At 40.6% G+C, this 14,029-nt stretch overlaps 1 protein-coding gene across 1 annotated transcript; it reads left to right on the top strand.

Annotated features, from left to right (window-relative positions):
- The first annotated feature begins 1,210 nt into the window (after nucleotides 1-1,210).
- LOC117502500 (tissue alpha-L-fucosidase-like) lies at nucleotides 1,211-11,488 on the top strand. Its single transcript, XM_034161562.1, is given in 10 exon segments — nucleotides 1,211-1,732; nucleotides 1,812-1,946; nucleotides 3,854-3,991; nucleotides 4,087-4,192; nucleotides 4,275-4,475; nucleotides 7,110-7,136; nucleotides 7,138-7,174; nucleotides 7,177-7,299; nucleotides 10,685-10,784; nucleotides 10,915-11,488. Coding segments are annotated over 10 exon segments (1,218 nt in total). The 5' UTR covers nucleotides 1,211-1,385; the 3' UTR covers nucleotides 10,919-11,488.
- Nucleotides 11,489-14,029: the final 2,541 nt, after the last annotated feature.

Genomic DNA, 14,029 nt, shown 5'->3' with positions numbered 1-14,029 from the left:
CATGCGTCATTAGCCGCGGTTAATGAATTATCTTGTTTCTGCTTCAAACTGCACTCTAGTCACCATCTATCTCAGTGACACATCTGAAGCTTTTGTACAACAATCATTTACACATAAATTCAGCATTATTTCATCATAAAAGACAGAGGAAGCAATCAGAGCGACGCGGCTACACGGGGTGCTAGCAGATGCGTTTTCACTGGGCGTCTGTCATTTCCAAGCGTCACGGAATATCGCCTTGTTTCTGCTTAAAACTGACTTTAGAATGATTTAAGAGGTTTTATCGTGTCATGTGATTGTTAATAATCCACTTCATCGCTTTGGATGAAGAGACGCTGGCTCAGACGTGCTGTGGTCCGAAATGACGCATGCACAGCAGAGGCAGGGTGGACCGTTCGGTCTGCGACACTGGTGATGACGTAGCAACAATATGGCCGTGGCTAAGGGCTGAAATAGAGCACAGGCTTCAGACAGCTGTTTATCCTTCACCTTTGCACTAATGAACTTTTTTTTCTGGATTTTTTAAAATATCAACATTTCATCATTTTAGTTATTATTTGTGCACATTTTTTGGTGTCACCTAAACTTTAAGTCAGGATGGATAATGAATGTTTTGGAGTCACTGGATATGTTAGGACAAACAAGAAGAAATACAAACTGGGGTAAATTGGAAGTAGATTTTCAAATACAGAGTGACCATGCAAGAAAGACTCATGGCACCTCGGAAGGAGTTTGAGGCTTCTTCTGCGGCTGTGATGGAGGATTTTCTTCATTAGACGTGAAATATCAAGCTATGGTTTATCAGAAGACGTCTGGGAGACCGGAGCTTGGATTTGATGTTTTCTACTGTTTTGTTTTTGTTTTTTCCCCTCTGAAGCGACATAAAAAGGGCCAAACTGCGTATTATAAACGCACCTGGCAACTCTACCTATCTCGTGACAGGTGACGGGAATCGGTGTGAATACGCTAAACTGCGTATAATAAACGCACCTGGCAACTCTACCTATCTCGTGACAGGTGACGGGAATCGGTGTGAATACGCTAAACTGCGTATAATAAACGTACCTGGCAACTACCTATCTCGTGACAGGTGACGGGAATCGGTGTGAATACGCTAAACTGCGTATAATAAACGCACCTGGCAACTACCTATCTCGTGACAGGTGACGGGAATCGGTGTGAATACGCTAAACTGCGTATAATAAACGCACCTGGCAACTCTACCTATCTCGTGACGGGAATCGGTCACGAGGTAAAAACAAGCCTCGACGCCGCGGCTTCAGCAGGAAGCTGCAGTCTGGACTCGGCGTCGAATCGACCGTTTTATTTTTGCCGTTCGTCACTTCGGGGTGGCTGGAGAAAGTTCCTCCTGACTTGATGCTAGCATGTTAGCCGTAGCTGTAGCCTTGTTGTCCGGCGCTCTGGCGCTCCGGGCCGCGGCTCTGTACACTCCAGACTGGGCGAGTTTGGACTCCAGGCCGCTGCCTTCCTGGTACGACGAGGCCAAGGTGGGCATTTTCGTCCACTGGGGTGTGTTTTCCGTACCGGGCTTCAGGAGTGAGTGGTTCTGGTGGGACTGGCAGGGCCACCAGCCTCCGAACCCGGACTGTGTCAGCTACATGAAGAAGAACTACCGTCCCGGCTTCAGCTACGCCGCCTTTGCGCCCCAGTTTCACGCTCAGTTCTTCAACCCGGATCAGTGGGCTGATATATTCGAGGCTTCTGGTGCCAAGTGAGTCGTTTTCTTCTTAACACCTGACGTTCGGGCTTCTTCTGTTTTTCAGTTTTTAATAACATCCTGTTGTTTGTAGGTACGTCGTGCTGACTTCCAAACACCACGAAGGCTTCACCAACTGGGAATCTCCAAACTCTTGGAACTGGAATTCTGTTGATCTTGGTCCTCATAGAGACCTGGTTGGAGACCTGGGAGAGGCAGTGCGCAAGAGGTTGGTCCGCATCTCTTTAAAGGGGTCACATTGTGCAGGATGTGGTTTTAATCTGCTGTTCACAGGGTAAAAATGCCAACGATCCAAAGGGCCCACTCATAAAAACAAACTGATAACATTACAGTAGCGCAAACACGTGTTATTAGGTTATTATTATGGTGGTCCCGTGATGCCCCAACTCTAATAGCCCAAATAACCCAATGTTAGGGAGATGAACAAGAAATGTTGGTTGACATAAATGGAATGAGAAAATAGTCTCGTTCTCCTCGTCGGTGAATCGAACCCCGGTCCCCCGCCTGACAAGCCGGGATACTTATTGCTGTACAGAGTCACAGAACATCAATTACGGCGGCTGCTGTAAGCATAGCCAAAATTTGGGGGTTACGGCTGCCGTAACTGTAACCACCGCGTTAATAATGGTAAATTCTATTGGAAGGTTAAACCATTATAATAATGTGTGTGAGAAAGCCACCTCTCTGAGATCTTGCAAGATTTTCTCAATGTGTATGTGTAATATATATGTAATTATGAAATTGTTTGTGTGCATACGTGTATATATTTCTTATTTTACTGTTTATCTATCTATTATAAGAGGTGGGTATTAGTATAAGGGTCTGCCCTCACCCTTTCTGCCACACGGTATCTTTGTAAAGTTGTTTTGTTATGAGTTTTTATTTTAATTGTGCGCTGAATAAACTTATTTATTCAATAGGGTGAATTGGTTGCTGGCTACGGAGAGTGTTGCTTTCCGTATCCGTTTAATGGCTATGACGTCTCGGCCAATTCTAGTTATACGTAACACAGCTTACGGGTTAGGGATTATAGTTAAAATAGACAATATTATAAACAGTAAATTTTGCTGAGTAAAACTGACTCTGCCTGGATAACGTTTGGTCCCAGTCTCGAGTAAAATACACTATTATAGAATGAAATCAGCTCTACTGTCTTGTCAAGTGTTTCTACTCCAATAAAAGTTGATTTAACACTGTGATAGAGTATATTAAACGTTTTTTGGACTGAGACCAAGTGTTATCCCAGCAGCGTTAATTTTACTCAGCAAAATTTACTGTGTATGATGTGCTGTACTGACTTTACCTGGCGTAAGGTTGAAACAAGTACATTATAATTGAACATGACGAAACGTGTCATCTGTTTTATATCAGATATAAAAACAGACAGATGACATGCTTTATCAAGAAAAAAGAAAATGAGTTATTTTCTGTAATGAATGAAGATATGAGGTTAATAAGCTTTCACTTTTAGACATCTTGTGAGTTGTGAAAGAGACCGACTGACGGACATTCTCATTGTTTTTATGTACATCTCAAAGAATACAGTAAAATATTTGATCAATCCTTGTGCTAATATGTCACACATGAAACATTCTTTTGTAAAAGACAATGAATTTCAGGTTGTTTTTTTTTCATGTTTCGTTGAGATTGAAGAGATATGAGCTGCAGAATGACAATACCTGCAGTGATCAATCTGTTGTTGTAAGTGCAACTGTGAGAGGTATGAATACGAAGAGTTTAGTCAAACATTTGGCCATATTTTGCTGTGAGTTTTATTATATATTTTTTAATAAACAGAACGTGTTCACTTGTACTATTTTGCTCTCAAAAGACACCAGAATGCATCTTGGACGGTGTAGATTTTCAACAAAAAATGTTAGGTTTATCAAAAAGTTTTTCTGACCTCACATTCATCACCGTTGTATTGAAATTAATTTTGGAATTAAACCTTTCCTCTGTTCCATCATTTGTTATGATCACTCAGTAATTTGGTACTCATCGATTAATAAACTGTTTCATGGTAAATTACACTTAAAAAAACAGTTGAGTAGCCTAACCTGTTCGGTGTAATTTTTTTTATCTTCATTGTTGCACACTGATGTGTTTCCTCTTTAGGTCATTGCACTATGGCCTCTATAATTCCTTGTATGAGTGGTTCCATCCGTTGTACCTGTTGGACAAGAAGAATGGATTCAAAACACAGGAGTTTGTGTTCTCCAAGTTGCTGCCGGAGCTTTATAACCTGGTCGTGAGGTATGAAGAATTTTACTTGATTTCACATTTTGCAGCAACAGTGTGTTTGAAAACACTTACTTTTTTCTTTCTTTTTTTTTTTGTCTGTCTTGTAGATACAAGCCTGAGTTGATCTGGTCTGACGGGGACTGGGAAGCACCTGACACGTATTGGAATTCCACTCACTTCCTGGCCTGGCTCTACAACGCCAGCCCTGTTAAGGTATCCGTCTTCATGCCTTCATGAACGGAACGGTGCAGTGCTTGGCTGGCTCCATGTGCTCATCAGGACCTCTCTGTTTTAGGACACTGTTGTGGTCAATGACAGATGGGGTGCCGGCTGCTACTGCAAACATGGCGGCTACTATAACTGTGCTGACAAGTATAATCCACCCGAGTTACCCAAGCACAAGTGGGAGAAGTGCACATCTGTGGACACTTTGTCCTGGGGTTACCGAAGGAACATGATGATGGTTGAACTGATGGACTTGAATACAATCATCAAGGTGAGGCTTAGTTTGTTTACCTAATCTGTATTTGCAGTGCTACATTTAGTGTATCTGTAACAAATATTCTGACCAGGACTTTTTTCTTTCAAGTTGTTGGTTTAGTCATAAAATCTGCATGTACAAGCTGTTATGTTGTAAATGCACTAGATACAGTAGTGTTCAGAATAATAGTAGTGCTATGTGACTAAAAGATGAATCCAGGTTTTGAGTATATTTCTTATTGTTACATGGAAAATAAGGTACCGGTAGATTCTCACAAATCCAACAAGACCAAGCATTCATGATATGCACACTCTTAAGGCTATGAAATTGGGCTATTAGTAAAAAAAAAAAAAAAAAAAGTGGAAAAGGGGGTGTTCACAATAATAGTGTGGCATTCAGTCAGTGAGTTCGTCAATTTTGTGGAACAAACAGGTGTGAATCAGGTGTCCCCTATTTAAGGATGAAGCCAGCACTTGTTGAACATGCTTTTCTCTTTGAAAGCCTGAGGAAAATGGGACGTTCAAGACATTGTTTCAGAAGAACAGCGTAGTTTGATTAAAAAGTTGATTGGAAGAGGGAAAAACTTATATGCAGGTGCAAAAAATTATAGGCTATTCATCTACAATGACCTCCAATGCTTTAAAGTGGACAGAAAAACCAGAGACGTGTGGAAGAAAAACGGAAAACAACCGTTAAAATGGATAGAAGAATAACCAGAATAGCAAAGGCTCACCCACTGAGTAGCTCCAGGATGATCAAAGACAGTCTGGAGTTACCTGTAAGTGCTGTGACAGTTAGAAGAACGCCTGTGTGAAGCTAATTTATTTGCAAGAATCCCCCGCAAAGTCCCTCTGTTAAATAAAAGATGTGCAGAAGAGGTTACAATTTGCCAAAGAATACATCAACTGGCCTAAAGAGAAATGGAGGAATATTTTGTGGACTGATGAGAGTAAAATTGTTCTTTTTGGGTCCAAGGGCCGCAGACAGTTTGTGAGACGACCCCCAACTCTGAATTCAAGCCACAGTTCACAGTGAACACAGTGAAGCATTGTGATGCAAGCATCGTGATATGGGCATGTTTCTCCTACTATGGTGTTGGGCCTATATATCACATACCAGGTATCATGGATCAGTTTGGATATGTCAAAATACTTGAAGAGGTCATGTTGCCTTATGCTGAAGAGGACATGCCCTCATGCCCTGTTTCAACAAGACAATGACCCCAAGCACACTAGTAAACCAGAAAAATCTTGGTTCCAAACCAGCAAAATTAATGCCTCACAGATGTGAAGAAATCATGAAAAAACTGTGGTTATACAACTAAATACTAGTTTAGTGATTCATTTTCATAGCCTTAAGAGTGTGCATATCATGAATGCTTGGTTTTGTTGGATTTGTGAGAATCTACTGAATCTACTGGTACCTTGTTTCCCCATGTAACAACAAGAAATATACTCAAAACCTGGATTAATCTTTTAGTCACATAGCACTACTATTATTCTGAACACTACTGTATATGGCAAAGCTTTCAAAAAGCAGAGGTGTTGCAGGATAATCTTCCTTCTGCTTCCTGTATTTGAAACTGTGGTTTTTGCAGATATTATTGTAACTTATGCAAAAACTCAGCGGCCTTACAGTCCATATGATGTTATGTGTAGAGGGCCTCACTTAATGTAGTGTATTAATACACAGTATTTCAGTGAACACAAGGCACATTGTGTGTAGAATACACTGATTTCCGCAGACAATGATCTGAGAAAATATAAATATAGACCAGTAGTTTCTTCACAAGCCAGAAAATATTCTCTGCTCATCTTCGTCCTCCGTCACGAGTGTGACAGGAATCTGTGAGATGATTTCAGAACCACAACTCGGTGCTGTTGAAGTGGGAACACTGAGGGTCTGTGACAAGTTGAAGATGAGTGTGTGTCTGAGATGACTTTGTTGTTTACGACTTATGAATTTCTGTGGTCTGTTTTGTTTTTCTCTCGTTTCCAGTAGCTGGTTCACTGTTGTTGAGTGTCACATCACAGATTGCTTTGTAATTTTTTTTTTTTTCCTTCCTTCCATGGACCCACCCACCTGAATCAACTGTTTAAATGTGCATCCCCACTTGAAGTTAGCCATAAAAAAATGGCAGTTTTTTGTTCTAATCTATACTAAAAGCCAAGTGGCCTCTGTGTACGTGCGTGCCAACATCTCCAATCACGGCGATACTGGGGAGAGCTGACGTTTGCAGTTTGGTATTCTTATGTATTTTGGGTCCAAGATGAATGTCGCAAAAACAGAACGTTGATAGGACAAATATTTTTGGAGAAAAAAAAAACAGTGAACAGTGGATGTTTATCACCATTAATCAGTCCCTGGTAACCAATCAAACTCTGAACAAAGGAAATGTTTCAACTTTGCCAGATAAAAACATGACAGCAACTAAATGTGCCATAAATACAATTATTCACACAACTTCTCATTTTAATTTCCTGCACTTTACGTTAAAATCATTATAGCAACTTTGCATAATTTATTACCACCCTTGAAGAATATCAGCTACCTATTTTACAAATGCTACCCAATGTATCACCCTTGGATCCCCATGGGTGATACACTAGTCATATATGATCACTGATGTGTTTTATTTTCACCTTGTAGGATCTGGTAAACACTGTAGCTCTGGGTGGGTAACTATCTTCTGAATGTGGGTCCCACATCTGATGGATGATCCCTGTCGTCTTTGAGGAGAGGCTCAGGGGCCTGGGCGCCTGGCTGAAGATCAACGGGGAGGCCATCTATGCTTCCAAACCTTGGCGAGTCCAGAGAGACAACACCACCATACCGTCTGGTAAGGAGGAAGGAGAGCACCCTGGAAGAAGTGAGAGTTAAAATCTAGAAAAATGCAGTGAGTGAAATGTTTCCGGAAAGTGTTGTCAGCCGATTCCGATTGTGCACAGCGTCTTTGTACTCGTTACGGTTGATGCGACCTTCCAAAACAATCGAGTGCGGAAAACTAAACGCTGGATGATTGTATTTCACCAACACTCCTTTAGGACTCAGTTTCATTCCCCAGCCCTAATCAATCAATCAACCAAACAACAACAGAGGCTCTGTCTGTTTAACAAAATGTCCAGCTCTGTCTACATAAATCATAAAATTCTTGCTTTAATTGTTGGAGGCGTGTCTATTTTTATTACAACTTTTTTTTTAATGGGATTGCTTCATATGACACAATAAGCAAAGCTGAGCACCCAGCAGCTTGATTGTGATGTTTATTGTGGCAAAAGCTGTAAAAAAAAAATAAAAATTAACTTTTCCTTTTAACCTGGAGTATAGCTCAAACTGTGAGGCAGAGTTGCAAAAGAGGGCCTGGCAGAGGAGTTAAGTTATTTTTCACATTGCTAGAAATGTTTATATATATACACACACGAAACGTTTGGGTAAAGGTTTGTCTTTTCCAAGAATAATTATTAAAAATGAAAGGGGCGGAGCTAGGACAGTGATTATGCAGCCTGAATGGGTGATTTCACAACATTGAGTATTAAGGTTTCATATTGCAGCCATATTGGTATCAAACTGTGGCCTTAACCGAGCTCTGGTTGCTTTGTCCCGTGCCTGAGTGTGGAGAGACCTGAAAGTACTCATAGGCCGGCCGTATAATTTCCAATATTTCAAAGTACCCTAATTCCATAGAAAACTGCAGATCTGGCAACGCAGCTACCACCCAAACACTAATGGAGTTAGACCTGAAATGTTGCTGACTTCATATCTTATTTTCAGCCACCACGGCCTCTAGCTTTCTTAACATGATAATTGTGCAAATGGACTTATCAGTCAATCTTGCTGCACCTATGAGAATGAAGTATTTTGTGGTTTTTGCTTGCTGATGATTCACGTTGATCAGAAAAGTAAGAAACTGACCTCGCTTTTAATCCAGATGATTGAAGACTGTAGTAATAATGATATGAGTCGTAAGAGCTGTGTCAGTGACACGGTGTCAGAGATCCATGCTCTGGAGCTGCAGTCACACTCGGTGCACGAGCGCGTACGTTGAAACAAAGGAGCAGTTCCTTTGTTTCAACGTGTGCGCTATGGTCGTGTGTAAAACAGTGTGTGAGTGACCGATCCAAAAACCAATTTGTCGGATTTCTCAAGTTACCCACTCAAGACATTTTGTTCAGTCCAATGACTCTAAAATGCGTTATGTCAGGTAGTCGCGTTTGCAGGGAAGCTAAAGTTGTCCTGCTTGAGTTGACAAAAACACAGAATCACAAACATGTTTGTGCAAGTTTTTCAGGAATGTTAGCTTACCCGTTCAGTAGGATAAAAGCTAACTCGGGGTCTGTGTTTACTGCTCTGCCTTCGCTGTGCATGCGTCATTAGCTGCAGTTCGCCAATTATCACGTCGTTTCTGTTTAAAATTGCCTCCAGTTATCTATCTCAGCCACAGATATCTGAAGCTTTTGTACAACAGTCATTTCCACATAAATTCAGCATTAGTTCATCATAAGACTGAGGAAGTGATCAGAGCGCTGCTGCTACACGAGCTGCTAGCTGATGTGTTCACAGTGTCTGTCATTTCAAAACATCACTGATTATCGACTCATTTCTGCTTAAAACTGACTTGAATGATTTAAGAGGTTTTACTTTGTCATCTGATGGTTAATAATCTCATTAATCCATTTGATTGCTTTGGATGAAGAGTCTGTCTGAGACATGCTGCTAAGCTCTGAAATGAGCATGCGTAGTGGGGGCAGGGCGGACCAATTTTTAGTGGGGGACCGTTCGGTCTGCAACACCGGTATGGGCCAGTATGAGATTTGGACAGTATAATCGTGGGCAAAAATACAGTGGTTTCACAGTATGTATAGCTTTAAAATGTGGCTATTTGCATATGAAGCTCACGTGATTCAGGTGCACTAATTGACGCAATGTCTACCACTACATGTTCACTGTACCACTGATAACTTTAGAGACAATACCAAAATGATAATTTCTCTTTTAGACATGTAGCATCTGCCCCGTGGGAAACATGACTTACTTGCTTAGGGAGAAACGTGGCTGGAATAACGTCCGGAACTCCGGATGCTCAATACTTGGCCCAGCTTCACCAACAAAGTGCTTGGAATATGTCCGTCTTGGCATGTTTGTGAGAGACTCGAGTCCACCGCTTGTACTTCTCAGATTGGATAAAGTTGACTCCTTCCATGTAATTGCAGGTATCTTGAATCACAGAGTCCGAGTGTAGTTTGAAGGGTTATTCCGTGGAAAATAAAATGAAAAAGCCGGTAACGTTTTCTATTAAATTGGTAGCCAAAGTAATCCCATATAGCCGACTTCGTCCTTTTAGATGGAGGGAAACATTAGCTGCCTGTTTGTAAATGGAGACAGAGGTGCGCACCAGGGGGAAGGGTGGCAGCGGCCACCTCCGCTCTGCTTGTCAAGAATTGTCGTAACCCACTCATACTGTAGGGTCGGTATAACAGAAAATTTTAGTGGTTTTCATACCGCGGTATACCGTGAAACCGGTTATCGGCCCATGTTCCATGTCGGACTATTGGTGTGGAACTGTCTGTCCTGGAGGACATTTACAAAAAAGGCTTAAGTCCTGGTCTTTGGCTATTGCTAGGGACCTGTTTGAGCTTCTTCCCTCGGGTAGGCGCTATCGGTCTATTAAATGTGGGACATCACGTTATAGAAAGTTTCTTCCCACAAGCTGTGGCAATGATCAACACTCTTTGATTAGTTTTAAATATATCTTAAATTATTTTGTGGCTTTGTTGTTTTTATGGCATTTTTTACGTCTTTTTATTGTTTGTGTATGTCTTGCTAGTGCACTTTTGAGCTCCTTACACCATTTTTCCAATGTGGTTTTAATACTGCAAATGGCAAATAAACTTGAACTTGATGTCTGTTGAGAACATAATTACAGGGTATTGGGTGGGCTGCAGTATGCAGACCTTCCCACTAGATGTCATGGAATCCTCCTTCAGGCCCCTTTAACATACAAGATGTGCTGTCATTTGGGTCTTAACTGGTATCTTGAAAGATTAAATTTTAAAGAGACACATGAATGTGTTAGAATTATTTTTATTTTTTTTATGAAAATGTTATGATGTACAGCATTTTACATAAAGTAGATTAATGAACTCTGAGGTGTTTGTTCCTTCTTCAACAAATATTTGTTGGTGTAATGTTGACAAAATATTTGTTATAATCCCCGTGATGTTTAGGTACACATCTAAAGGCAGCAGTGTGTACGTCACCTTTGCAAATAAACTGCCAAAGTCCACGCTGCTCCTGGCTGATCCCCGCACATCAGCGCACACACAGGTAAACACATATCTGGAAATTCACACACAAAAAAACTGAAGAGCAGAGATGAAATTAATAAAGTCCTCAATAGGCCACAGCCCTTTTATAAATTTATTGTTCAGCGAGTCATTCTTTGTCTGTGCTCCAGGTGACGCTGTTGGGGAATCCTAATTCTTTACCGTGGGCCCCAGCCGGCCCATCCGGTGGCATTATCATCCTTCTTCCTGAACTTCCTGCTGTTCCCGGTCAGGCCTGGACACTCAGACTGGACGGTATCCAGTGAGCCTGACAGTCACATGTTTTAGATTTTTGACACACTCAGGTTTTGATTCAAGAGGGAAACATTTGCACTATGATTTTACCTGGGGGGGCAGTACAGCTGTAATGGATAAATATGATTGCCAAAATGAAAGCATGGAACACTTGCTCTCAGGGGGTCTCTTGTTGCTCTGTGTGCTTTGGTAATTGTCCTCTTGTAATGATGAAGCGATTATGAATGTAAACTGGAATCTGCTGTCGGGCTCATGAAGCTTTTCTCTCCCACTTTCAGACGGCTAATTGTTCTGTCTCAAAAATGTCTCCTTTCAGAGGGAATTGTGAGGAAAATTAAGTTTCCACACAAAAATGATCTTTACTACATTTTTCCTGTTTGTTTTTTTAAGTGATGATTAAATATTGTCATATGTCTGACATGAAATAAAAGTATAAGTTTCATGATTTGAGGATATGTGTGGTGATTTTTTTTTTTTTTTTTTTTTTTGAGAAATTTTCTGTGTTAATTTACTCTGTCATGCTTGAACCAAATTCCACCAAATGTGCTGTGTGCATGTAGTTGACCCCAGAATTGCTGTTCAGGGGTTTGTTTTGAAAAACTCCCTAATTATTATTATTCTATAAAAATCATTACAAAACTGCAAGGGTTATGAAGCTGACAATGTTTCAGTTTTACACAATGTTTTGAGCATGAAAATGCTAAATTTTAAATACATTTTAATTGTTGTTCACCCTCATGTTTGAGATCTGACTTAAGCTTTTCAAAAAATTTAAGTTGAACTTTGAAATAAAACTGAATTAGATAGGAACTCTAAAATGGCTAAAGTCAATATGCAATTTTCACCACCTAATAGTAATATTAAAACACGTCACTGGTATTAAATCAGTCAAATTTGAAAGTCTTAAACACTCTTGGCCATCATTACGGACTTTGGTGGGCTTAATGAAGCTTCCTGGACAGAGAATAAGAACCCCCATTTTGGTGATTAAAAAAAAAAAAAAAAGCTGTGTGGAAAAACTCCGAGCTTTAATTGCAATTTACTCCAAGAAGGAAAGAGGGTAGAAACAAATTAAAAGTGATTTTCTGAAAGCTCAAACAATTCTCTTTAGCAGTTGGTGACTTCAAATTTGACCTGTCTTGCTTCCTTCGGGCCCAAAAAATTGGGTTGAAAATATCTTTTGCAAAAAATTCCCACGCTTAATAAGCAGCTTTGGTGACCTTTCCCAACCACCCTACTACACACAGTCAATGATCTGTTAAATGTTGGGTTGCAAAAGGCTGAATGGTTCCTGAGTATTAAGCATTAGATTATGGAACATTTTGCCATCATCCACCCCTGGTGTACGGATCAATCAATATATGGATCTGGCATCTAACATTGATTTGTCATGCATATGGGGTCATATTTGCCAAATGTCAACCATTGTGGTCATAGCCCTTTAGCTGTTTTCCACCACATTTAGAAGGTTGGACCCCTTATCAACTTATAAATGAAATAAATACATTTTGGGAAAGGGAACGTTATTTTCTGCCTGATTTTGGATTAAGTATGGCATACACTTATGTGGATTCCAAAACTGCACTAGTAGTCTCACCAGAGGTCAATCATTTTGGTGAAGGTCAAGCTCATTGGTGTGAGATGTTGCCCTCAAGTGTCTGTGCGCCCGAGTATTATTACCTCCTTAATGGATCAGGGAGACAGACACCCTCTCTACTTTTAAGATTAGGCTTAAAACTTTCCTTTTTGCTAAAGCTTATAGTTAGGGCTGGATCAGGTGACCCTGAACCATCCCTTAGTTATGCTGCTATAGACTTAGACTGCTGAGGGGTTCCCATGATGTACATAGTGTTTCTTTCTCATTTTGCTCTGTATGCACCACTCTGCATTTAATCATTAGTGATTGATCTCTGCTCCCCTCCACAGCATGTCTTTTTCCTGGTTCTCTCCCTCATCCCCAACCAGTCCCAGCAGAAGACTGCCCCTCCCTGAGCCTGGTTCTGCTGGAGGTTTCTTCCTGTTAAAAGGGAGTTTTTCCTTCCCACTGTCGCCAAGTGCTTGCTCACGGGGTCGTTTTGACCGTTGGGGTTTTTCCATAATTATTGTATGGCTTTGCCTTACAATATAAGGCACCTTGGGGCAACTGTTTGTTGTGATTTGGCGCTATATAAATAAAATTGATTTGATTTTAACAAAATTTGATGTCCCTAATTGGGTTTGTGCTCAGAAAAAGCTCTTGGGAATGCAGTTTAAAGGAGGTCATGGATTTTGTTTGAAATTGGTCTTCTCTAAAGTATGCGTGATGGCGTTTTAAACGTCTTTCACGTTAATCCTTACACTATTTTGTGCTCGCTGTTCTCTTGTTCTGTGGAGGAGTAATTACTTCCTCTCCAAATTTAAACTGTTGGAATTTCTGTCGTCTCAGAAGAGCTGTGAAAACGTTGAGGGCTTTACACACGTAACTGCTCACTTGGGGATTAAAGTTCCAGGAACCTCAGCCAGTATCCGTGTAGCATGTGCACGTCTAATGGCGCAAGTACTGCTTGTACAGTAGTGTGCAGAATAATAGTGCTATGTGACTAAAAAGATTAATCCAGGTTGGAGTATATTTCTTATGTTACATGGGAAACAAGTGGTACCAGTAGATTCAGTAGATTCTCACAATCCAACAAGACCAGCATTCATGAATGCACACTCTTAAGGCTATGAAATTGAGCTATTAGTAAAAAAAAAAAAAAGTAGAAAAGGGGGTTCACATACTAGTAGCATCTGCTGTGACACTACAAACTCAAAACTATTATGTTCAAACTACTTTTTAGCAATCCTGTGAATCACTAAACTAGTATTTAGTTGTATAACCACAGTTTTTCATGATTTCTTCACATCTGTGAGGCATTCATTTTGTGGGTTTGGAACCAAGATTTTGCTGGTTTACTAGTGTGCTTTGGGGTCATTGTCTTGTTGAAAAACACCATTTCAAGGGCATGTCCT

This window comes from Thalassophryne amazonica, chromosome 20 (assembly GCF_902500255.1).
Source record: "Thalassophryne amazonica chromosome 20, fThaAma1.1, whole genome shotgun sequence".
In the NCBI taxonomy this organism is placed as follows: Eukaryota; Metazoa; Chordata; class Actinopteri; order Batrachoidiformes; family Batrachoididae; genus Thalassophryne; species Thalassophryne amazonica.
This window is presented reverse-complemented; position numbering and strand designations above follow the sequence as displayed.